Here is a 27275-nt window from a genome sequence, read left to right as displayed (position 1 = left end):
GATTTAAGTAATAATAGATAATATTAATGAGAGCTCTCAAAGATACAAAGTTTTTTAGTTTAAGGTTTACTTAATATACATTTAATCCTCAGTTCAACGATACATCTTAATAGCTAAGAAAACTATGACCTAGAAGTTTAATATGACTTTCTCAGGGTCAATTACTAAGTTGCAGGCTTAGGACATGCTTGATCTTCTAATGCTAAATCCAGACCTTTTAATCATTCTGTCACATAACACAAAAATGTCTGGGGTCCAAATAAGATATATTATAGACAATTATGAGTGGTACATTGAGATAATAATGAAATTTGAGTGGTAGAAGAATGTTCATTCCTTTGCTGATTATTCGCATTGTTAATAGGTCCTTTAAATAGGTATGATAGATGTAGATCAGTATAATGTAAATTCTTAAAAATTAGAAAATATTAGTTAAATTAATTTAAGTCACAGGATATTTAGAGCTTCTTAGAAGAACATCCTGGCATTTTATATTTAAGGGGAAGAAAAAGAGAAGATGAACATTTTACTAATAGGCTAATAATTATTATGTATATTGTATTGTGTAGTTACATGATTGGTATAATTCTGCTCCTCAAGCTAAAATGGTTCATGTCTCCCCATTATTAATTAACCAGAGGCTATACTCTTCTCAGTGAATTAAAAAGAAATTTGATTCAACACTATCAGACTGCTGGCTAGGCCAAGAGAAAAAAAGAAGCTAGTCTTACCATGTGAAGATTTGCTGAGTAAGGAGCGGGGTCCCAAGCCATTAGAATGACATCCCTATATAATGAATTGTCAATGAAGTGATGGTTTGGGTTGGTCAGAATCTAGAAACACAAATTCAACCAAGAGAATAATGTAGACAATAAGAACAAGATTGTAAGATGATTAACCTTGATGGAAGCACCTCCTCTCAGTAGTTCAGAGAGCTAGGACAACAATATTAAACTGGCCATGGACAATGTTATCCCCATCCCCATCCAGAAGAAGGAAAACAAGACAAAACAAAAAAACAACTCTTCAGAATCTGGTGACTACTTTATAAAAATTAACGCATGTATCTCTTTCCCTTAATCCTAATTCTTCATACCAGAAATAAACATATTTATCAAATTATGTGGTGTGTGTGTGTGTGTGTGTGTACCTATACAGTGCTAACCTGACTTTTTGCTGCTGGGGTGGGGTTGGAAGGGTGGAAGGAATTTCTGTACCCTTAAAAAATATACTTATGCCTATGGGTGAAAAAATAAAAATAAATAAAATAGAAACACAAAATTCAATACATCTGCTGAAACAATGCATCAAATATTAATTTCTTCAAATGAAAATGAATGAATACCTTATGAGGTTTAAACCAGGTAAATTAAAATAATACAGACCACCCTTTTCTTCCTTGCAGGCTTCTTTTTAAGGGACTAAGTCACTTTTGATTAAGAAGTTGAATTTCTACATTCCCATCTTTTCTGCCATTTCTTTACTGACTTTACTGACATATCAGTGCTATATGAGATCTACTTCACTGCAACTTCTCAATTAGAATTCCCCAGGAATTCAGAAACTCCAATATGGAAGAGGCCTCAGAAGGCAGTCATATTATCCAATTTCCTCATTTTACAGATTAGGAAACAAAGGCTCAGAGAGGTTAATGATTTGCCCAAAATTGACACTAGTAGTTAGTGGCAGAACTAGAATTGGAAAGTCTTCTGACTTTAAATTTTGCATTAATTCCATTGCTACCTCTCCACCATTATGGCTGGAATTACTTCAACTCACAATGGGGCAGTCTCACTTAGTTACACCATGGAGGCTATTCTAGAACAATATATCAAAGAAGTGCTTGACTTGTTCTAGTCCTTTAAGTATGGAAGCATGCGCTGTCTGTCCAAGGACTGCACTTTCTCAATGACAAATATACATATAGAAGCATAGATATGTGTGAATTTATATATATATATATTCAAACCTATATATCATAGCTTTGGCAAAATGTATTTAATTTGCTTCCCTATTTGCTGTAGGCTGCCCAACTCAGGGAACTATGCAAAGGACTAATTTTTATTTTTGTCTATTATTCAAAATAAATTACTCCACAATACTATCTATCTCTCAGTTATTCTAATACAAATTTGAAGGTAAAATACCTTCTGTGGCTCTAAGAATAATTTTTTTGTTAAAAAAATTGGATGAAGAATTTTTTAACCTGCAAAATGATTATTTCTATTTTTTACACAATCTCAGTTTTCATTTTTAAAACTTCAAAAATAAATTATTTACATTCAAAATTTATAGATAATATGCTACTATCCTACCAGTTTCATGAGATGAATTATAAATAGAACATATACTTGTCTTAGTATGGATTCAATTACAAAAGTACATATAAACTTAAAATTACTCCAAATGCCAAGTAGTGGTTTTTCAATAAACACTCTTCAAATAGCAAATAATTAAAAGGCTTACTAATGTAATGAAATCATTACACCAAACAGATGTTTTTAGCTTATACAGTAAGGTAAAGTGACTTTCTTCTTGTTCAAATAAAAGGCACATACAAGATATTATATTTACCCTCTTCTGCTGAAATCATAGGATTCTAGAACTAGAATGGACATCTGAGACTATCTACTCTAACCTCCTTAATTTGCAAATGAGGTTAAAATCAAGATCAAGAAGAATATTTGATTTGCTTAAGGTCACATAGGCAAAAAGTAAGCATCATAGGGAGAATCTGTACCATGGTCTTCAAAATGCTATTCTTTAGTGCTTCACATTTGAAGTTGAAAGTTATGTACACAATTATCTCATAAATTTTATAGTGTTAGTGCTTTGATACAACTCATTTAATTTCTTTGCTATGTTGCATTTTTCTCCCTCAGCTTCTTTTTCATGCTTTCTTTTGTTTCTTGTTTTTTCTATGGCCTATGCAAATGTAATTTACCAACTGCAATAGCATTCTCATACTTATTCATGAAAATGTAAAGTGCTTATTCCCACCCCATATCTATTAATTACTACCTTTCCTTCAGTAATGTTCCTGTTCTGGTCTTCTATATAGCAATCTGTCTTCTTCCAAGTCACCTAATGGGCTGCCAGCATGATGTACCAAAGATCTCTGAAAGCTACTAACTAGTTGTGTGACAGACAAAATACCTAGATTCCCTAAATCTTCATTTTCCTAGAAATTCGATTTCCTATTATTCAGTTTACCTTTTTACTCTAACATTGTACAATTCATGCTTGCCATTTATTTTTATGGTTCCTATTTTCTTATGTACTGATCACAAATTCCCTTTACCTAGGAATACTATGATACATAACATTAGCAAATATGGATTTTACCTATACAATCCAATATACATTTGTATGCACAGACCATTAGTCTTACCTGAGAATTAATGATGCGCATGGTTGTTTTATTTCCAACATCTCTTTCATAACCATATGTAGGAGCAGAGTTAAACCTCAAAACTGCATCATGGGAATCTAAGGGCACATAAGTGACAAGTTTGCTTTTTTTTCCTCTCTCTATAGATTATCAGAATCTTAAGGAAATTGTTATTGGTTAATCTCCCTGATGTGAAAAGATACCCCCACCCCATTTCTTTGAAGAGGTGAGATCTATGGGTGTGGAACATTGCATATATTTTCAGATTTTTTTTTAATGTATTGATTGGATTGCTAATTTTTTCCTCTTTTCTCTCTTTTTCTTAAAAATACTCTCTCTATGAGAAGAGAGACATTGGGAGAAATATTGGTGATAGAAAATATCGATTAACATTTAAATTTTTAAAATTATGTCAATTTTTTCAAATCTAAAGTTAGAGTTACTGATAATAAAATAAACCCATTTGCATGTATTTATTACTAATATCAATACTTGGAAGAATTTCCTGATAAAAATTTCTTATTATAGATAGAAAAATCAACATGACAAATGCTTATTCAATTACATTTTCTGTGTAAAACTTTCCATGATTTTCATATTTTTAGATATACTATTACATATATTGCATTTTCGTATTATTTTAAATTAACTATACTTTTAAAATTGTTAAATTCCTTAATTTTGAGATGTAAAAGTGACTTTGGTGGCTTGGATCCTCTTTGTCTTTCACCCTCTAAACTGCACATAACAAAAAGACTTGGGAGGTATTCAAGAAGGCTACTTTTTATTATTCATTCACACACTGAAGCAGACTAATAGCAGCAGATCATAGATTTTTAACTAAAAGAAATCTTGGTGGTTACATTGTCTAAATTCCTCATTTTTACAGATGAGAAAACTGAGGATCAGAGAGACCCAAGAGTAATCCAAGATTAATAGAAGTAGCGTGAGGCAGATCTGGGAATAAACTCAGTTAATCTCACTCTCAACACTGTTCTTTCCTTTGCATCATACCTCCTTTACCTAAAAAGTTATAATTTAATTCTAGTGAAAAACTATTTTCTTAATTCTTAAGCATTCCAAAGAACTGATGTTTCTGTAGGTTACAACTATCAATATTTACCACTTTAGAAAATGAAACTGAAACAATTTAAAATTAAAAATACAATTAATGGATCCATTCATATTAACATATTTAATGAAAAATATGTTTTCTACAATAGAAAAAATAATAAAAGTAGCATTTTTTTACATATTTTTGAAAATCTCTTTGTATCAGAATGGTGGATTCTCATATTTGCTTCTTTGTTCAATCTATTTCAATATGTTATTGTAGTTGGAGTATATGAAGAAATGACTTCATGCAACTGTCTCACTAAAATCCAATTTATTCATGAATCAAAAGATATTGCTCATATCATACAACCATTTTTACCTATCATGTGGTGAGAGGAAGGTGACAAAGTAGCAGGTGTAGGTACATGGGAGCTGTAGTCACAACTGTGTACATAGGTGGCTCAGGTCATAGGGTCATATTTTCATTAGAAACAGGAGAGGGATTCAACAACCCCCTGGATGACTGAGTAGTTCTCTAAGGATTGTACTACTCATCTCCTGGTGTGAGGAAGGGGCTAATAAATGTGTCTTTAAAATTGTCTGCTGCTTGGGGAAGCTAGGTGGCATCGTGGATAAGAGCACTGGCCTTGGAGTCAGGAGCACCTGAATTCAAATCCAGCCTCGGACACTTAATAATTACCTAGCTGTGTGGCCTTGGGCAAGCCACTTAACCCCATTGCCTTGAAAAATCTTTAAAAAAAATAAAATTGTCTGCTTAACTAGCCCTGTCCTGATTACCATGGCATACTGGAACCTCACCAAGTGATTAAAACATTAAAAAATGTATAAAAACTTCTGCAAAGATGATCCCACTCTCACTGAGTACATGGAATATGTGCACACCTATGGACAACACAAAATCCAGTACACCCAAAAGAAGAATAGCTCTTGTTGTAAGAGAACTCAATAGGTATTAGTAAGGCTGGCAAATGAAAGACTGATGTTGGAGATGCATACACATTTTTTTCTAGAGTGAAGGGGACTTCCATGAAGCTGGCAATTAAAACTAAACTAGGCAATAAACTTGAATGCCTACCAGGCTCAACACAATGCAATGACTACCTGCAGAAAAATGCCACAGCATCATCATGAGTGCCTATGCTCCTACCATGATGAACTCTGAGGGGATAAGATGAAAATTTTATGAACCTCTGTACGACAAGTTCATGATCCTGGGTGACTTTAATGATAGAATAGGCTCAGACTATCAGATATGGCAGGGATCCTTGAGAAGAATAGAATTGAATAGCAATAGCAATAATCACTTACTAACTGAAGACTTGTGCATCTCATGACCTTCTTATCACCAACATTGTCTTCCATTCACCTTTGTAAAGCAAACATTGGCATTTGATTGTAAGGAAAAGAGACAGACAAGATATGAGTAATGAAAGCAAAGTGTGAATTAAGAGTACTGGACTGATCTTAGACTTTCTATCCTAGCTAAATATTACCATTCAACAAAAATGGTAACTAAGGCAAAATGACTACCAGAAGAATTAATGTTAGATTAGCGTGCTTCTTTTGAAAGGAAAGTTAAGCCACACAGTTGGCAACAGTGGAATAGAAATGAAGGGGGCAACTTTCAGAGATTTGGTGGTTAGTACTTCATTTGCTCATCTGGGTCAGAGCATTTGCAAACATCAAACTGGTTTGACAAAAATGAAATTTAGAATTTGCTACATGAAAAATGAGAACTCCATCAGCAGGATAGTTCATTCATCTCTAAGAAAGAATTTAATTCCATCAAAAGAAAAGTACAAGCAAAACTTAGAGAGATGCAGGATTTTTGGCTCAGTAAGAAAGCAAATGAAATTCAGTTTTGTTCTGATACTAATAATTCAAATCTCTTTTATGAAGACTTGAAGGCTATTTATGGATCAACGATCTGTGGTGCATGTCAACTACTCAGTGCTGATAGAGTCATATTGAATAATGATAAGTACCTGGTCTTATGGCAACAGGCTAATGAGTGTTCTCAACAGACTACCATTAATCATTACTGAAAGCACTGACCATTCATCTCAGACTGAAGTCTATCCTTTCACCTAGCTGAAGTTTTGAATGTTTTGAATGCCATTAGGCTCCTTTTATGTAGTGAGGATACCTGGTGCTGACTCTACTCCAACTGAATTTGCAAGATGAGGTGTCCATTGCTTATACAAAAACCGACTGAAATTTTCTGGATTATATGTAAAGAGGTCTTTCCCCAGGAGTTCAGGAATGCCTGCATTGTCCACACCTCCATGGTACAAAAGTAAAGGGAACAGACTGACCTGTGGCAGTCATGCAGTGGTGGGGTGGGAGAGGAAGGTATCTCTCTTAGTCATTGCTGGCAAGATTCTTCCCAGAGTCCTCCTTAATAGTCCACCTGGAAGATCATCTACTTGAGAGTCAGTGGGACTTCAGAAAGGCCAGGGAATGATTGATTCAGTGTTTGCTGCCCAACCACTCCAGAAAAAAAAATACCAGAAGTAGAACAGTGGTTTTTATACACATTTGTAGATCTGACTTTTATGCTGTCACTCATGAAAGCTTATGTAAAATTATGTCAAAAATGATTTCTCAAGAATTTCATCAGTATTGCACATCAATTTCATGATGATTGAGATTGCCAAGGTTCTGGATAGTGTACCCCTGAGCTTTTTCAGTCACCAAAGGAGAGAAACAAGGCTGTGTCCTTGCTCCTATGCTTTTTAGCATGATGTTTTCAGCCATATTGTCAAAAACCTTCACTGAGGATGAACTCATTGACCTCAAAGTTAATTACTGCACTGATGGTAAATTCTTAAGCTTGAAAAAGCTACAAGTCAAAACCAAAGTTTAGGTTAGTACATGATTTTTTTGTTTCCAGATGATCATGCATTTGACAGTTTCTGAAGTTGAGAAGCAACACAGTAGAGATTGATTTTCTACTACTTGTGCTAATTTTGGTCTAACAATCAACACCAAGAAAATGCACATGCTCCAAAAGCCAGTACCAGTAAATGGAGAAGTTTTGAAAACTGTGGATAAATTCATTCACTTTGACAGTCTACTTTCCAGGGATGTACACTTTGCTAATGATGTTAACAAAAGAATTAGATCAATGTTTGGGAGGCTCTAAAGGAAAAAATGGGAGAGAAGAGGTATTAGATAGACTAAAATTCTAATTGAGCTGACTTCATTGTTTTATGCCTGTGATACCTGGACCATCTACCACTTCCATGTCAGGAAATTGGATCATTTCTTTTTGAATTGTCTTAGGAAGATTCTGAGGATTGCCTGGCAGGATATATACCAGACACTGAAGTCCTTTCTTGAACTAAATTGGTAAACATTCAAACTCTAATGGACTGACCATGTTCAAATGTTGTTCAAATGCCAAATATACACATGATACATACTAGCTGTGTGACCTTAGGAAACTCATAAAATCCCACTGCCCCACAAAACTAAAAAAAAAATCAACAGCAATAAAACTTTATAATGGATTGTTTTTCAACAGAGAAGATGCTGTGCCCCATGACCAAAGCATAAGTGAAGTAACACAAAAGAAAAACATGATGTGCAAATTTAGATGCCACCTCAAATGATCACAAGGACTATTTGTGCCCAAACTGTGGCAAAGCATTCTAAGCTCATATTGGTCTGATCAGCTATAGACAGACACACTGGAACTTGACTCTAGTCTAGGTATGTCATTTCAGTTTTCTTCAAGAATGAAGTTCATTAACTGACCAATATGAAGAAAACTTGGTTTCATATGTAGTTGGCAAAGAGTTGGAAAGAGATAGTCAGGGGTCCATGGATATAAACTACTGTCCTAGACTGTACTGAATTCTTTAATGTTTTTCTTTTGATCTTTATCTGTGATATTATCAATGTATGTAACTTCTCTATAAGTATAGATCAACAACCTTCTGCAAGTTAAAATCTTTACATGCTTATGTGAAGCAATGAGAGATTAAATTATCTGACTAAAGCCATTATAATCTAGTTTCAGGGTTAGCCTATGGATGTCCCTCTACTACTATACCAGTGCCTCTCATTCATTGAGAAATTGAACCTTCCAATTCAGCTTTCCATAACTTAGTGTTTTTGAGATTGCAAATTAAAACTATCAAAAAATGTGATTTTAGTATAATCCTGAAAAATGACAAAAGGAAAATGATATTCCAATATCATTTTCATAAAAAAATCAAATTTACAGCTTACCTTCTTGCCTAACTTCAGGGAAAATGAAGAATCACCATTATAATTTTATGCTCAAAGTATTTTATATCAATTACATAATCTAGCTGAACAGGTTTGCTCTATTATTCATTGTATGACTCCTTTCCCTTTTTAAAATTACAAACATTTTATAATTCTTTTCTTAATTGGGTAATATGAAATATTTTTTTATAAAACTATCATTTGTTAATGTCTTGAAAATTTGTAAGACACTGTGCTAGGTACTCATCTACTTAAAAGTATGTTACTGCGTGGAAATGGGATCAGAGAAGGAAATAGGATCAGAGGAAATAGAATCTGAAGAAACAATTCAGTTCAATTTCCACATTTTATAGATAAGGAAACTGAGGTCCAGAGATGAGAAGCAACTTAGCTCCTCAGCCAATTTGCCTCATACTAAACCCAATTTCTCCACATATTTAAAGTCCTTTCTAGACATGGGCAAGCAGAAATACACAGAATAGAATCAAGAGAGTTTGGAAGCTTTTCATCAGAGGCTTATTTTTTCCTTTTACAAAGCAATCTATCACATTGAAACATGTCTTTCATTTTGCAATCGAAAGGTGGTGAACTAAATAGTCAATATGTTCACTTATTTTGGATGACTGAATTCATTTCTCATGAAGAAAGGTTCTACACAGGGGGAATGAGATGATGAGTGGCATGGAAAGTAAAGTGGTATTTATAATAAGAGCATCATGAAAACAATTTTCTTAAGTAGCTTACAAATGGGAGGTATTTTCTGGATCCATAGTAGCTGCTGAACTCCCAGACCAGATTTGAAATTTACAAGCCTAGTATCCAGATTTAAATAGAGAAATGAGAATAGAAAATTTCATAATGAAAGACCCCTGATTCAAGGATCTCTTTATTTCTCCAACATATCTCAGATTTGATGAAATTTCAGTGTACAGTGTCATACTTACCCCTCTCCTCTTCCTATTATTACAGACCTATAAATACAAATGGCTACTACCACCAGAGACCCTTCACTTTCACCCCGTGACACTAAAACCTACCTGTTGGGGTGTTATCACATATGTACTCTGCCACAATTATCTATGAAGTCGTCAGTGCCATAGAAGTGTGAGGCAATTGAAAGAACATTGGCTCTATAAATATCTAGTTTTAAAACTTGTCTCTGATCCTTATTATCTAAGTAACTTTGTGCAAGTCAATTAACCATTCTGAGCTTCAGAGAGTGGGGAAATTGGACTAGAATATCTGACTTCCAATTTATATTAATATTCCCAAGCTTTCTCACCAACTATTCTCATATTTTAGAAGGAATTCTCCTATATGGCACTTTGCACCTGGAGCTCCTCTTAGTTGAACTTCCCAGGATAAATTTATCCCAGGTAATCTCATCATTATACCCTAAACTCACCATTGTATACTAAGCAAGTTCCCAATTTCCTCAGCCCTCTTTTCTTTCTGATTAGAAGGCTGGAGGGTAAAACATTAAATCCTCCCAATTTGTCTTCTATAGAGGATAGAGATCTGGACTTCCCAGCTAACTCTCCAATTTCCATTTACATCTCTATTTGGTTTGAGTTCCATTGAGCATGGAATACTTGCACTGGCTACTATTTTGTATCAACCCCCTCCCAGTTTTCTTCTGTGTGTTGTCTTCTTCTATTAGATTTTAAGTTTCTTAACAATATAAGACTTTCTTCTCCCTTTCTCTTTTTCTCCCTCCCTTTCTTCATCTCTCCCTCCCTGTCTATCTTTCTTTTTTCACATTTCCAGGGCTTAGAACACTGTTTAATAAATGGTTTTTAAATTGCAATGCATTGAATTGGATGATGTTTTCCTAAAGGAGCTGTAGCAGTTAGATATAATTGTTAGGCTCTGTAGTTCACCCATGTTATAGATTAAAATGTGTGATTCTGGCCTAGGAAGCTACCCACATGGAGGGTATCCATCCTCAATTCTCATTCTTAATTCCAAAAACCTGATTTGAGTTCTAACCAACTGATTTAGCAATAAAAATTCAGAACAACTTCTTTTATGGAGATTATTTTTATTTTCCCAAAACCAAATAAATAAAAACCCTAAGCTTTCTGTCTTTCCTTTCAGAGAAACTTTAGGGGATTTAGTTTTGCCTAAGGAAGCAATAATATTGCGAAATTAAGGTTTGAGTCAACCAAACAATTGTTTGAATAAAAATGATATCTGTTTTACTGATGAATGTCCCCACCAAATTGACTCAACTGATCAGTTATTTTGCTGTGATGTAGGGTCACAGCGTCTTAACTATAATGAAAGATTAATTCTAGATCATCTCTAATGTCCATCTGAGCAAGGACATTTCTATGATTACCTAGTCCAAAACCTTTTTATTCACAAATTCAGAAACTGTAGCATCAACGTCACATGGTCAGTTAGTGGTAGTGTCAGGCTCACAGCTTTTTAACCCCAGGCTCCTAGTCTTGAGTTATGTTATACACCGCTTCCTCAGATCTAGACTTAGCCTAAAATGCCTATAGCTCTCAAACAGTAGGTGCATTTCAAATTATATAGTGAAAAATGTAAATCATTGTCACATCTTGTGAAATTTTTCCCTGGGAAAATGTCCCACAGCAGGTTTATTATGCATTCCTGAACTTTAAAATGTAGCTTTCCTAGATTCACCTTTGTAGTTTAAGTGATCTATAAGCCTTCCTATGTACTGGCACTGGCACATAGAAACAGTCTGCTGGCATTGACCTGAATCACTATAAGTTGAATGCATGGCAAATGGAGAAGCAGAAATAACAATCTCTTGGGTGGAATTTATTTTATAACTAGTTTTAGCTGTCTGAGATTGGAATCAGGTAAAGATGAAAAAGAAAAAAATATCTGATTAAAAGGAGGTATATGGAGGTGGGAAATCTGGAAGTATACCTTTGTGTTTTATAGCTATGTCAATTACTGCAGAAGGAAATAAAAAAAAAAACCATTTCTGTATTTTTGCCAAGAAAATCCGAAATGGAGTCACAAAGAGCTGGACAGGATTGAAATAACTGAACAACAATTATTAGAAACCTTTTTTCAATGAGGGTTTGAAGAAAGATGATATCTATTCATATACAGAAAAAAATGGAAGTAAACAGTAAACATCAGAGGGGAAAAGGGGAAGGATGTGAAATTTTTTTTTTTTTTGAAAGAGGTGATATTTCATTCCTGGGACATGGTTATTTGATGACTACTTGAATTGATGGGATAAGTGCACTGCACTCAGGGATTGAAAAGCTTTTTAAGAAGCAGTAACTCCTTGACACCCTTTTTAACCCACAGGTCTTTATCCACATTTACTCTCTTTTTCATATTCTAATTTTAGGTATAAAAAGGAGAGCTATGAAATAGTCAGAGTGGGGAATCATATCTTTGGGTGTTTTTGTAAAAGAACTGAATTTGGAGCAGAATAAGAAACAAAAAGAGGACTGGAGTTGTTACTTACCATCTGTGGTGACCATGGTGGATAAATCAGATATACACACAGACACACATACACAAATATCTCTGAGCCTTAGTTTCCTTATTGTGAGAAGTTTGTACGAAGTGTTCTTTTATCCTTCCAACTTTACACTCTGATCCTTTGTAAATTCAATTCAACAAATATTGGTTGCATCTTGCATTTGCTTATTATTGGGAGAGATGTGCAATTTTTGGAAGACTTGGGCCCTGCCTCTATGGAGTTTATACTCTACTAAGGGGATAAAACAGAAACACAGTTAAGAATAATATTTACCTAACTTTGTAAATTCCTTTGATGAGACATTTTTGGAGATGACAAATGTGAGAAATTGTTTTATTGGACTATGTATTTCTGCTTTGAGAGTTTTCTTGCTCTTTTTTTGCATGGGAGGTAGAAAAATGCTTTTCAAAATAAAACTAAAACAATAAAATTAGAAATAAAAGTTTTTAAAATATTGAGTATAATCAAGAGGTGAAAAGTAAAATGTTCAATGAGGCCTGAGAGGAAGGTCATTGAAGGATCAAAGACAGCTTTAAGTAGAAAGCATAAAATCTTTAAAGGATGGGTAAGAAATGGTGGCTAGGTGGTGTAGTGGATAAAGCACTGGCCTTGGAGTCAGGAGTACCTGGGTTCAAATCCGGTCTCAGACACTTAATAATTACCTAGCTGTGTGGCCTTGGGCAAGCCACTTAACCCCATTTGCCTTGCAAAAAAAAAGCCTAAGGATGGCTAAGAATTAAAAGAATGGGCCTGATAATAAAACATGGAAGTTTATTATGCAAGAGATGACTAGACTCACCATTAGATTTGGTCAGAAGATGATGAAATTTTCAGTTTTAGTAAAGATCTGCTTGACTTGGCTTAGCTTCTTAAAGTAATAAAGTAGGGGATTCAATAGGTAATGAGGAAGATGGAGTGAAGAAGAATAAGAAAAGCCAGAGGTTTAGATTAAAGTTAGAAAAAACCTCACTTGGCCAACTAATAATATATGCAAACTTCGATTTCATTGATACATTGTGTACAACAATTTAGTATCATGAATTTCAAATTGAAAGGGACTCTGGAGGCCATTTAGCTCGACCCACTTTTGTACAAAAGAGGAAACTGAGTTTGAGTTTTTATGTAATCTTCTCAGGGTTACCTAAGCAGTAAAAGATGGTATCAGAATTTGTAAGAATGTCTTCCAACTCAAGATTTAGTTATCATTCTTTTGTATCACACTTTTTCCTCTCCGTTTGGGTTGTAGTCTAGTAGGCACATCACTATCCTGGAACAGCAGTTCCAACAAAAATTATAATGATACTGACATTTTTTTAAATTGAAGCTATGATTTCTTCATTGTAGAGACCTCTACTGATGTGGAAATTCCTCCAATGATTTACCTTTTATGCAACTGGTATTTTTATTTGTAAACCACTTTATGCTTTGCAAAGAAATCTCAATTATTAGCCTTTAAAACTTCAAAGTCTCCCTTGGAGGGATAGTAGAACAGGTGTAAGAATCTCCAACTGATAGAGAAAAGATCAGAGATTTGGAGAGGTAGAAGATTTATTCAGGATGACCCAGCTAGCTGGAGGCAGAGCCAGGACAAAAAGCCATACTTCTTTCCTAATTATTTTTTTTCCACCTTCCCCCCCCGTTTCTTTCAGAAGAGGATGATTCACATGTTTTCACATTCTGACATGAAACTATTCCCTAATTGTGAAAATCCTCTTGCACCTGTCTTACACATGCCAATTAGAATTTTAACTTAAAAATATTTTAAAAACCCAATTTTTCCAGCTCAAAACTTTAAAAGAATGAACATGAACTTGTTTAACTCCTTTAGGTGAGGTGCTAAGGCTAATAAATGATTGTTGTTTTTATGTTATGGAAGAAAATAACATCTTATGACACTGGGAAAGAATTTCTATGTTGCCAAAACAGTTCTGTTTGCTTTTAAAATAACATATTCTTCAAGTTGATCATGTTTACAACCACTACACTTTTCTCCTTTCAAAAACAATTACAATGTATGACTCAGTTGGGAAGAAAAAAATAACTTTCAGATTGTATCCCTAGAGTAAAAAACACAAGAGGGAGCTAAAGGGCAACCAATAAAATAACTTCATTTATAAATGGATTTCTACCTTAGGAGATAGTGGATTTTTATTATTTTTTTTAAGATTCCTTTAGTGAAATCAGATTTGAGGTTTTAGTATCGTAGAGGCTTCTCTATAGTCTGGACTGTCAGGTGCCGGTACTAGCTCTGCCATCAATATATTATATGACCATGCCCTTGGGGAATTTCTGTTTCTCAATTACCCAGCCTCTAATCCTTAGCTTTTGAACAGAGAACATCAAACCTGATTCCCTTATATCTACCTACTTCCTGGAGGGAGGTTATAAAATTGATTTCTATTCTATAGTCCAAGGGACTCAGTTCTTTGGAGGAAAGGACTACATAAGTGCTGAATTTTATAGCTATTGTGAAAATCCATAGGTGTTTGTCTGGGGTGAGGGAGACAGGGACATTCCACATCTACTACTGCTGAGCAGCAGTTGACTAACAGAAATAAAAGCCTCCCTGTATCTATAAATTTAATTAAACTGCTAATAAATATGCACATATATTATATACCTATATGGAAGAGCATTGGGGAGGATTGGATTAGTAGAGAAAATATTTAGGATTTATTTAAAGGAAATTATAGAAAACCAGAAAGTCTGGGGCAGCTAGGTGGTACAGTTGGATAGAACACCAGTCCTAGAGTCAGGAGGACCTGAGTTCAAATATGACCTCAGACACTTAATAATTCCTTAACTGTGTGACCTTGGGCAAGTCACTTAACCCCATTGCCTTGTAAAACTAAAAAAAAAGAAGAAAACCAGAAAGTCTAAGAATATATGTACAGATAACAAAGTTTCAAAAGGGTAATTTGACTAGAATACTACAATTCAACTAATGACTAATGAATAATAGCAATAGTAAGAACTAGATGGAAGAGTCAATAGAGCCTGGATTCAGGAGGACTCATCTTCCTGAGTTCAAATCTTGCCTCAGACACTTTCTAGCTAGGTGACCGTGGGCAAGTCACTTAGCTCTTCTTGCCTCAGTTTCCCCATCTGTCAAATGAGCTAGAGAAGGAGATGGTAATCACTCCAAGATCTTTGCCAAGAAAACTCCAAATGGGATCATGAAAAGTCAGACACAACTGAACCAAATGAACCAAAAAAATAATAATATCCCACTTATAAAACACTTTAGAAGTCACAATGTATTTTCCTCAAAAAACCCTCACCAATATCCAAATTTGAGATTATTGTATAATCTTTTTCATTTTATAGAAGATAAAATAGAGATTCAGAAAGTTAAACTATCTTGCCCAAAGCTATGTTATTAATTACTGACAGAACTAGATTAAAACCTCTCTACAGTCCCCAAGGTCAAAGTACCAAAGTGAGATAAAACTCAACAAACTTTTGTACCTCTATGATCCACTCAATTTCTTCCCTTCCAGATTCTGAGTAAAGAATAGAATGCAGGGATGCGGTGTGATATGACGGACATAAATGGAGTCAAAGGGTAAGAATTAGAGTCTTGGTTTTGTTTCCATCGTCTTTATGGAATAAATACTGGACTTGTGAATTCACTCATCTAGTAAACTGTTAAATATGGAAACTTCTATCGGTGCATATTGACACCTTCTTTACCTACACTTAGGTCCTTCAGTACCAAGATGTTAGTGGATTTGCCTAGGGACATATAGTCTGGAGCTGTTAAATATGAGACATGAACCTAAGTTTCCTTAGTTCTGAAGTCAGCTCTCTTTCCAATGGTCCAAATCACCTATCAACATTTTTTCCTCAGGTCTAAATTTCATCTTTCTGGTCCTTCAGTTCCTTTTGGTATAAAATAAAACTTTGGTTAGATGGCCTCATAGAATCCCTATGGCATACCAGAAGATGTAATTTCCTGACTCAGATGGAAGATGCTCAACTAAATCTGAAAAAATATGTAGTTTCTAATATGAAATTAAAGGACATTTTGACTTTAGAGCATAACCCAAAAATCTCTATTTTTTTCATTATAGTCAACAAATAAGCCAGACAATGATGGGAGTGGATTTGCTTCCACAAACTTCCAAACCATTAGTTATTTTATGAAAGAAAAGAAAAAATAATTGAGGCTATCTTGACCTGATTTTATCTAGGAGTACATCCCAGAACATGGGAGAAACTTATTAACAATATATAAGTAATTCTAGCATAGGAGAATATAAGAATCCCATTCCTGGTCAAATAAGAAAAATAGGAAACAGACACACACTTCTTTATTTGACGCTGGCACCTACAAGTGAATGTAACATTTGGTTCAATTGCAATGTTTGGAGAGGGACATTGTACTAAATGTAGGTCTTTTAGAAAAAAAGGCTAAACTAAGAGGGGAATTCTCTGATTGCCTTAAGCAATGATTATAGTTACCTGAAAGGAAGCTGGACAGGGTGGTGGATGGTGTGTTGGACTTGAAGACAAGAAAACCTAAGTTCAAATCCCACCCTAGGTACTTTTTATCTGTGAGATCCCTGATGTAAGCTACTTTCAGTCTCACTTTCCTCATCTGTAAAAAGGGGGATTATAATAGTACCTATCTCACAGATCAAAGGAGATAATATATTTATAGTAGTCTGCAGAGAATATTCACAAGAAATAAGAATCATTTGAAAAATCAGTACCATATCCTTTTTGGTGTGTATCTCAGGGAACTAAGTGTAAACATCTTTGCCTTCTAGTTCCCAAGAGATAAATCTTAATATCCAACATGATTCCACCTCTGCAACACCAATCCTCTTTGATTTGTCTCTATTTTCTCTATTCATCTCTATTTCCACTAACACCACCTCTTAACAGGTTTTTCCCTATCTACTTTCAGTCATCTACCTTATAATTGATCTTCCTTATATTTAATCTATCCAAATCATTCCTCTGCTCAAAAATATTCAGTAACTCCCTATTGACCATGAATAGGTTAAACTTATTTGCACCTGGCATCTAACAATTTCCACATTCTTTTCAACATTAGATTACTTTCACACATACTCCATATACTAGTCAAGCAGGATTACTCACCATACTTACCACCCATAACTTCTACCCTAAAACATAACCACTACTCTTTCCACCTTTGCATCTATGCTCACATTTTTCCTTGCATCTGTAACACAATTTCTTTTCATCATTTTATTCCTAGCCATCTTTTGAAGTCTAAATCAAACAGTTCTCTTTCCCATGATGCTTTCCTCCATCTCCTCACCTTCTTGCTTTCACTTCATTTAACTTATTTATTCCCTCTAATACACTCCTTATACAATATTATGCATCTTTATAATCTTTGTTGGTTTTATTTCTCTCTACTAGACTCTAAAGCTCTAACAAAGCAGGATATGTGTCTTATTTAAACTTGATATTTTTCAAAATAGCTAGTATTCATTGGATGCTTAATAAATATTTGCTGAATGAAAGAAAAAATAGTTTAGATGTAGATTCATAATCTAATATTCATATTGGAATATGAAAGGAAAAATTTGGATAGAATGTGTGTTTGTGAATATGGATGAATATGTAAACATGCAATAAAATATATAAAAGAGTTATGCTGCAAAAAATCACTCAAAAGTCAGTTGTTTGGAAAGTCAATTCATTTTCCCATGGAAAACAATGCTTCAAATAATGACTATTAAATTCCTGGCCCCAGCTAGCTCACAAAGGTCTATTTAACCCGTGTCACACCTACAATGAAAGGACTTTATGTGTCATTATCTTCTGGAGTCATTGTGTTCTTGTCCTCTCATTTCTTACTCCAAGGATTCAAATGTTTCATGGGTTAAACAAATTTTTTTGGGTTAGTCTGGGAATCTTACCACAATGCATAGCATTGTTTTTGAGAGAAAATTAATCTTATGGTCAACTGTGTGAAGAGAGTTCTTTGGGACTAGGAAACAAATAATTCTCTGAATCCTGAAGTTGGGGAAAGAAAGGAAAAGAGGGAACAAATCTTATTTTCTTCATATCTTTCCTGCATATCTTTTTAATACTTCTTAGGTAAGCTTCATTCTTAATTCTGAGAATACTTTTACCTCTTCATCCTGGTAGAGAGAGGGAAGAAGACTGAAATCAGAGGACCTATGACCAGAGCTCACCTCTGATTCGTATTAGTTCTGTGCTTTGGATAAAATAATTTACCATTGGAATTTGCCTGCTCATCTTTAAAAGGGTTGACCTTTAAATGGTCAGGATAAAAATCCTGCCTCTGACACTTAATTGCTATATAACCATGAATAAGTCCCTTAACCTTTGTGAGTCTTAATTTCCTTATCTGTAATATGAGGATAATAATAGAAGCACTCTCACAAGTAAGATCCACATAAGAAAACATAGGCAAATTACTTTACAAATGTTAAACTGCTATGTAAATATAATTTTATAACATTTAGCTAAATAATAATATAATTTCCCAAAAATAAGCCCTAGCATTATTTTTTTCAGGATGCCAGAAATCAAAGCGCTACTCCCAAAGCAAATCCCAGTTTCATCTGCTAGATGGACACATTTAGTACATCCATTGCAATACATGACAGATGTGGTGAATTACATAAAAAAATTTTTGACTTTAATACTCAAAATAAACGATAATGTAAATTATAATCATTTGTAAATACCCAGGCAGGGATCTCTGAAGGAGAGGTAAATTCCTATGTAAACAGACGAACTTTAAACATTGTCAAATGCTAAACATTGCCAGAGCTCACACACAATGTAGGAATAACATGTGCATGGATGGAAAGAAAGTCCCACCTCTAATCATCTCTAAGGGCAAGAAAGATAAGATTGAATGTCTTTCAGAAATTTATGTTCTCAAAACCTAAAAAGCCTGGTGCATAAAAGCAGTTTTAATGAATGTTTAACGCTGCCACTTATTTTGTGAGGCATCCAAAGAGGTCTGCTAATCTAGGATTCAGTCAGCACTCACTATGCTAAAGACGAGAACTTCCTTGCAGAGAATAGATTAAATAATGACTCCACTATCTCCAGACATCCCATAAAATGAGCCCTAATTCATATTCTGTAGCAAAAATTAATATAAGACCTGATCTTATTTTTGGGGAAATATGGCAATAATAATTATTATTGTTATTGTTGTTATAATTATGGCTCTGAGGTCCCTTCCAGTTCTAGATCTGTGATGTCCTCTAACCTCGACTGAGCTAAAAGATCAAATACTTAGTGTTTCAATGAGGAAAAAAGGGCTTGATTAAAAAAAATAGTCATAAACAGTATTATGGTGAGCAAGCTTCATGATTACCCATTTATTGTTGAAAAAAATGGCTGGTGAAAAATTTTCTGAACTCACCTATTTCTTCCCCCAGTGAAGAGTTTAAGATTGCACCTGCAGACATGACTACTGCACAGCTCCCCAAACCATGAGGATGCAGTTTGCTCAGGGGCACTTGAGGGACATGTTTCTCCCAGCCAAGGTCTGAAAAAGGGGCCTCCTTTCCATCCAGTGTCCTCACAGTCACTCGGTCCCTGAGCTCACACAACAGCTGTTCCCTTGTCAGCTTGGAGTTCCGTTTTCCCCTAAATCTTACTCTATGTTTATTGGTGATAAGATAATCTTTCATCGCTTTTTGTAGACGAGGATTTAGCATTTTTGAAGACACATTGCCTTTCCAAAGCCTGTAGAGAAAGGACTTTGACATGGTGGAATAGAGTCTGTCCCAGTGGGGCAACTGGCTTCTCCTGTGCCTTGATATAAATTTCTTTCGATTGTGTCTGACATCCTTTTGCTGGTCCTCATCACTGAGGGGAACAAACTTCACCATCTGTTGGCTGTGGCTGTGAGACATTGGTTGGCCCATGGTAAAAAAATAATCATCATCTACTTGATAGAAAAGGCGTGGGACTTTTTTTCTTGTCTGAGAAGGAAAAAATTCTTCATTCGCCAAACCATCCTTTATTTCAGTCCATTTCTGAAGGCTATTGGGACCTAAGTTAAATGAATCAAAAAGGTCTCCATTGAGAAGCACCTCATTCCCATCGATGGTTTCAGAAAAAGATGGGTCATGCATGGCTCCCATGATTGATCTCTGTTTCCCTTGAATAGGTAGGATCCTTTTAGTTTCAACATATGAAAAGGAACTTGGAACAGGTTCCACAGTGTTGCTATCTGTAAAATAGATGAAGATCACTAAAAAAAGGAGACCCCAAGCAAATATCCCAAAGAGCATTAATTGTTTCCATTGTTTCAAGTTCGGTTTCATGGCAGAGCCTGTATCAGCACTTCTGGGTCCTGAAGTAGTGCAGTCCTGAAGCAACCTATAGGATAACATTAAAAGTTAGCATGAGCACACTCCACAGCTTTCTACATAAATACAGTAGGAAAATGACACATTGTGTCAAGGCCATACTCCACAGATTTATGTCCCAATTTTCTTTCCCAATTTGCTCAATGAACAATTCTTACTGACTCAAAGGAGGATTAAGTGCTTTTCCTCACCTGTTTTTATTCAATCAATCAACAAGTACAAACATTTATTTATCATTTATTTAGTATTTATTATGTTGGAAAAAGAGAAAAATGGTCTCTGTTCTTCAGGAGCTTGTATTCTATGTAATGAGCCAGTTAGGTGATGCAGTGAATACAGTATTGGGATTTGACCTCAGATATTTCTCAATGTGTGACCATGGGTAAGTCACTTAACTTGCTTACTTCAGTTTCCTCTTTTATAAACGGGGATAATAATAGTACCTACATATAAGGGTTATTTTGAGGACATTTTATGCTTAAAAATGCAGAGCATATAGAAAATGCTATCTAAATATTAATTATCACATCATCATCAAGATACAGAATTGATAAAAGGAAACCTTAGAGGGGGAGAGGCATTAGCAGGTATGGATATGTAGCAATATAGACTAAGAACATCTCTTACAGAAGGTAGAATTTGAGATGTCAAAAAGAAAGCTGAAGAGTCTAAAAGGAGAAGATGCATTCTATGCATGAGGGACATAAAATGCAAAAGCATGAAGGTTGGAGATGAGATATTATTTAAAAATCGCTTTTAGACTGGTGTCTACTATAGGGTGCAGAGAGATAAGTAATATATATAAGAGGATTGGAAAGATAAGAAGAAAAAAGTGTTATACACATATCTATGGAAATTATATATATATGTATATGAAAATACACACACATTTTATATATATATGCTCATATATGTATACACTATTCTTTTCTCAATATTTTAGAACATTATTAAAATGGATAAATGATAAAAAATATTTTGTTATAACATATATACTAAAGTTATATGAGTCCCTTCTTAAACCTTTAAGAGATTACCTGTTTACCACAACAATACTGTCATGGTTCACAATCCTTTTAAAACTCCTCTTTGAGAGTTCAATTAAATACCTTAAATGGCAGTAGATATTTGAAAGCAGATTTGATTTTTGGAACTTGCTATGTTTCAATCAGAGTCAAGTTGGATGGAAGTGACTGATAAATATTTTTATTTAGCTAATATTTTTATTTCTCTCTCTCTCTCTCTCTCTCTCTCTCTCTCTCTCTCTCTCTCTCTCTGTGTGTGTGTGTGTGTGTGTGTGTAACAGGATCAAAAATAAAGTATGACTAAAGTAATCAGAAGTGGATGTCAGTCAATATGGTGGATTAGGAAGAACAAGGACACCCCTTAGCTATTCCAGATTTATAGAAAAATACATCAGTCTGAGTAGGGAAATCCAAATTGAAAATACAGTGAGATATACTTCCATCCAGGGAGTAGGACCAGAAATCAGTCAGCAGCTTTGTCTTTCTGACCCCACAACTGGGCTTTGGGTACAGCCTAAACTTAAGAAGGGATTTGTAGTCAGGTCCTGGGTCAACCTTCAATAATGGATCCAAATGAGATCGAACCTGGGTTTCTTTTTTGAGACAGTAACAGGAACAAAACTGAGAAGAGCCTATATGACACTAATATTGATTTAGTGTTATAGAGTCCATAGAAGAGTGTTGATGGTTGCAGCTGAGCCAAGACCTCAGACCAAGGGACAGCATTCAAGTCTAGAGGTTGAAGACGCTTCAAGCTAGATAACTGGGATTAGAGTCTACTGCTGCCTCAATAAAAGGGAAATTTAATTTTGTCATCCAGATCCAAACTAGGGTTAGGAACTTGAAAAACTCAGATGAGGAGGTCAGCAATTGGATATCATTTACTCTAGATGAAATTATATAGAATGTGCTAAAATTCTACATATTCCTCTACCTGGGCTACTTCTGATATCCTTTAGAACCCAAGACTCAATATCCAGAGAATCTAGAAGCAAAATTCAAGAAAATATAAATCAAAATCAAACATACTGACAATAGGCCCTTTAGAAGGGTACAGAGTCTGGCCACAATTCAAAATCCTGACAGCAAAAAAGGCTCCCAAGATAAAAACATATTATGGAGATAGAAATATCCAAGACAGAAATACAACTTGAGAAATAATAATTCCAAAGCACATTCTAAGAGAGCTTCAAAGAGAAGCACAGCTTAGCTACAAAGTCAACTAGAATCTCTGGCAGAAATAAAATAGTATTTCAAGTAATCAGAGAGATGTTGTATTCTGAGTTATGTCTAATTGACTTAAAAGAAAATTTCTAAGTAGATGCTCATGAAATATCTTAATGCTAAAATATGTTATGAAGGTTTTGGAAGGTACCATTCATTTGAAAGGGAAGTTCAGTGAATAGAGTGTGGGTCTGTAGTCAGGAAGACTCATTTTCCTGAGTTAAAATCCAGCCTTAGACACTTACTTGCTATGTCACCCTGGGAAAATCACTTAGCCCTATTTGCCTAAGTTTCCTCATATGTAAATTGAGCTGAAGAAGGAAATGGCAAACCACTCCAGTGTCTTTGCCCAGAAAATCCCAAATGGGGTCACAAAGAGTTAGACATGACTGAAAATTACTAAATAAAAATTCATTTGAATGCATAAGCTGGAATGGGGTAGTTTATTTATATAGCTGGTAGGTGAGTCTCTATATGATACACATACACACACATTTAATCTACATTATAAATATATATATATATATATTTGTGTGTATGTATCCTTATTTAAAAAAACAACTAAAATTAGAGAATATAAATGTAAAAGCAAAATCATATGTAAGAAAACAAACTTGAATTTTCTAAGTCAGATGACTGAATCTATTCTAGGCAATATACAAGCATCAATTTAGTCTTCAGTCGTTTCGCTCATCCCTTACAGTTGAACAATTGTCCCTGTTGGTCACAGAACCAAATGATTACTCCACCTAGGAATAAGAATAATTTTACTTCCAATAATACTCTAAGCAATACAGTAAAAACTCTTTAAAATCTCTCACATATGGAGTAGTCTTTAAGAAACAAAATTCTTTCATTTAAATTATGAAATGGGTTCTTTTTGTTCTTTATAACAGAGGAAAAACATACTAATTGAAGTGATGGGGAGAGGGATGAGGATAGCATTGTATGTATAGAACTGAAATGGACTTCTCAAAGAACCTGTAGCCCAATCTTCTCATTTTACCATTGAAGAGATGGAGATCCAGAGAAGTTAAATGACTTTCTCAAATGCACACTGAACATAACCATTAGTGAGAGTATTTGAAACCATTTCCTCTTTACACAGTACTTTTAATAAAGTGTGGATGAAACACAACCAACCTACCCCCAATTCCCCCCATTAGTTTGTTCTCTTCTCTCTCTCTCTCTCTCTCTCTCTCTCTCTCTCTCTCTCTCTCTCTCTCTCTCTCTCTCTCTCTCTCTCTCCTCCCCCCCTCTCTCTTTCTCCACAACCCTTAAATATAAAGTGCATGGAAAAAAGGTGAAGTTAAATTACTCTGAGATCCTTGGAAACAAGCATTACAATATGAGATCTATTTTTCATCAAGTAAGATTTATGTGGTTCTTGATGCATTGTAATAATAGAATAGAGTGGGATAACTGCCTCAGCTCATGATGATCTGCCTTTTAATATATCAAAAGTCTTTGTTTTCAAGCTCTAGAAAAAAAGAATAACTGCAAACATGAGGATCAATTAAGAGAATATTTGGCAAAATAATTAAATCATAAGAAACCGAAAAGCTTCTGCTCACAAAACCTGAGTAAGATCATTAAAAGGATTGCATTACTCTGAAATCAGCATATAGGGTCAAATCCCTGAGAGAGAAATAGATGGCCAGGCAGGCTGTGCTTGGGGACAGGGTGGGGACTCAAATAGAATAACTCATGTTTGGTCTTATACACAGAAACTCTTCGCAGACAGATAAACAGAAATTTATTTGCTGAACTGGACAAAAAACGTTGATTCAGTCATGTTGGAGTTACCACAGCATATTAAGCTTAAATTGTAATTATCTTATCTTTCACATTTCTTGTTCCCATTGCCTCTTTTCCATTCCCATAGTGGATGAGAAAACATTTGTCCTGACTACAGCAATGGTCTGCTGACTTCAATTCATCTATCACTCAGTTGCCAAAGATATCTTCCCAATACACAGTTTTGATCACTTCCTTCATTCAGTGGCTCCTTCCTGAAGAATCTACATAATAAAAATCCACTGATCTGCCAGCTTCATTCCGAATATCTATTAAAATTCTACCCTTCTTTCAAAACCCAAATCAAGTACCTTCTCCTTGAAGTCTTCTTTGATTGCCTCTAGTTAGAAATCAGTTTACACTCAAATTTTGATCATATTTTGCAGTATAGTTAACTGAATGCATGTTTCATCTCCATTACCCTTCTTTCCCAAACTTATACAAATAGAGATTGTTTCATTCTTTATGTTTAGATACCCAGAACTTGACACATAGTAGGTAACAAATATATTTTTGGTTGACTAATTATAATTCTCATAAAGACAGAGGTCATTTTTTAATCCTCCATGTCAAGTAAAAAGTTATACAAATGTAATGGGTATTTTTTTAAAAAATGTTTGAACTTTGCACTAAGTATAAACTCATTTTGCTAATATAGTTCCTCAAAAATGCTGATAAAAATGATTATTCTGAATAATGTAATTCATCATCAAATGATAAAATGCCACTCAAATGATTTAGCGATGGAAGAGTAAGTTAATTGTTTCTGAATGCGAAGGAAGTATTATTTCTTAATCCTAAATTCATACAGGCCTTCCCTACTGAGAAATTTTCAATGACTAACACTGGTGAGTTACCATCAATATTCCAATGAGGAGATTATATACTTAACTTAAATATTATACAAGTTTAGAATTGATCATAAAATTATTCTAACATGCCACCTAATCAGAGGTCAGAAAATGTTTTAAATTCGTGAATCAGATAAGTTTTAGGATAAATTTATATCTTCTGAAAGGGATTAAAAAATGAAAACTCCCCAAAAATATTATGGTCAAATTCCAGATTTCACAGGTCAAGTATAAAATATTGCAAGCAATCAGAGAGAAACAATTCAAATATCATGAGCCAGAGTCAGGATTACAGAATATTCAGCACCTTCCAAATTAAAGAAGTGGAGGGTTTAGAACATAATATTCTGAAAAGCAAAGGACCTAGGATTAAGACCAAGAATAACCTTTTCAGAAAAACTGAGTAAAATTCTTCAGGGGAAAAAAATAAATATTTAATGAAACAAAGGACTTTCAAACACCACTGATAAAAAGACCAGAGCTGAATATGAAATTTGACATTCAAACATAAGACTCAAGAGAAGCAAAAAGGTAAATATTAAAGACTAATCATATAGATTCAATAAAATTAAACTTTCACATTCCTTTATGGGAAAATGATACATGTTACTCCTAAGAACTTTATCATTTATTAGGTAGTTAGAAGAATCATATAGTCAGAGGCCATAGATGTGAGTTGATTATGTTGGATTGATCTCAGAAAAAACATGAAGGTGTGAGAGAGAGGAATACACTAGGAGAAGGGAGAAGGAAGAAGTAGAATGGGGAAATTTATCTTGCATAAAAGAGGCACACAAAGAAAAGCTTTTATAGTGGTGGGCAAAAAGGGAAGTGGAGGGCATGGTTTAAATCTTATTCTCATCAGAATTTGATTCAAAGATGGAAGAAAATACATACATACATATATATACACACATACACATATACATTCAGGTATATAAATCCATCTTATCCTGTAGAGAAATAGCTATGTGGTGCAGTGAATAGAGCCCTGGCCTTGAAGTCAGGAGGATGGGAGTTCAAATTCAATCTCGGATATTTGACACTTTCTAGCTATGTGACCTTGGGCAAGTCACTTAACCCTGATTACCTCGCATCCAGGGCCATCTTCAGGCATCCTGATTCATATCTGGCCATTGGGCCCAAATGGCTCTGGAGGAGAAAGTGAAACTGGTGACTTAGCATAGCCTCCTCTCACTCAAATCCAATTCATGTGCTTGTCATGGCATCACCTCCCTAATGTCATGGATTTCTTTGAAAATGAAGGACAGAATATTATTAAACAGAAGAAAATAGTATAGAGGGAAGTGCACAATAATCATAACTGTGAATGTGAATGGAAGAGTTTACCCACAAAATGGAAACAGATAGATGAATGGATTAGAAACCAGAATCAAATTGTATAGAAGAGACTTGAAAAAAGAAACACAAAGTTAAAATAAAGGACTAGTCCAGAGTTTATTATACTTCAGCAGAAATAAAAAAAATAGTTATAGTGATCATGATTTCAGACAAAGCAAAAAGAGACCTAAATAAAAAAAGAGATAATCAGAGAAACTATATTTTGCTAAAAGATATAAAAGATAATTGAGTATTATAAAAATTTTATAGCAAGTTTCTGTAATAAAAGTCTCATTTCTCAAATATATAGAGAACTGAGTCAGTTATAAAAATAAAAGCTATCCTCAATTCATAAATTATCAAAGTATATAAGAAGAAATGGAATATATATATAATTATATAAAAAACACTCAAAATTATTATTGATTAGAGGAAATGTAATTTAAACAAATTATTCAGACATTACCCAACAAATACTGAATGGGATGAGGGAAAATAGGCACATTAAAG

The 27275-nt window shown here is 34.5% G+C and overlaps 1 protein-coding gene across 3 annotated transcripts in view; it reads right to left on the bottom strand.

The window, feature by feature from the left end:
• The window catches only part of ST6GAL2 (ST6 beta-galactoside alpha-2,6-sialyltransferase 2), a 106711-nt gene that overhangs the window by 17390 nt on the left and 62046 nt on the right, over window positions 1-27275 (bottom strand). For all 3 annotated transcript variants that reach the window (XM_074192169.1, XM_074192171.1, XM_074192170.1), the window contains exons 2-4: window positions 19573-20537; window positions 3392-3489; window positions 732-833 (exon numbers count right to left, since the gene is read on the bottom strand). In XM_074192169.1, the coding sequence (XP_074048270.1) occupies window positions 732-833; window positions 3392-3489; window positions 19573-20537 (1165 nt within the window). The remainder of the gene's footprint in view (window positions 1-731; window positions 834-3391; window positions 3490-19572; window positions 20538-27275) is intronic.

The sequence above is a fragment of the Macrotis lagotis genome, chromosome 6 (assembly GCF_037893015.1).
Source record: "Macrotis lagotis isolate mMagLag1 chromosome 6, bilby.v1.9.chrom.fasta, whole genome shotgun sequence".
Lineage (NCBI taxonomy): Eukaryota > Metazoa > Chordata > Mammalia > Peramelemorphia > Peramelidae > Macrotis > Macrotis lagotis.
Note: the sequence above shows the minus strand (reverse complement) of the source record. Positions and strands in the feature narration are given on the sequence as shown.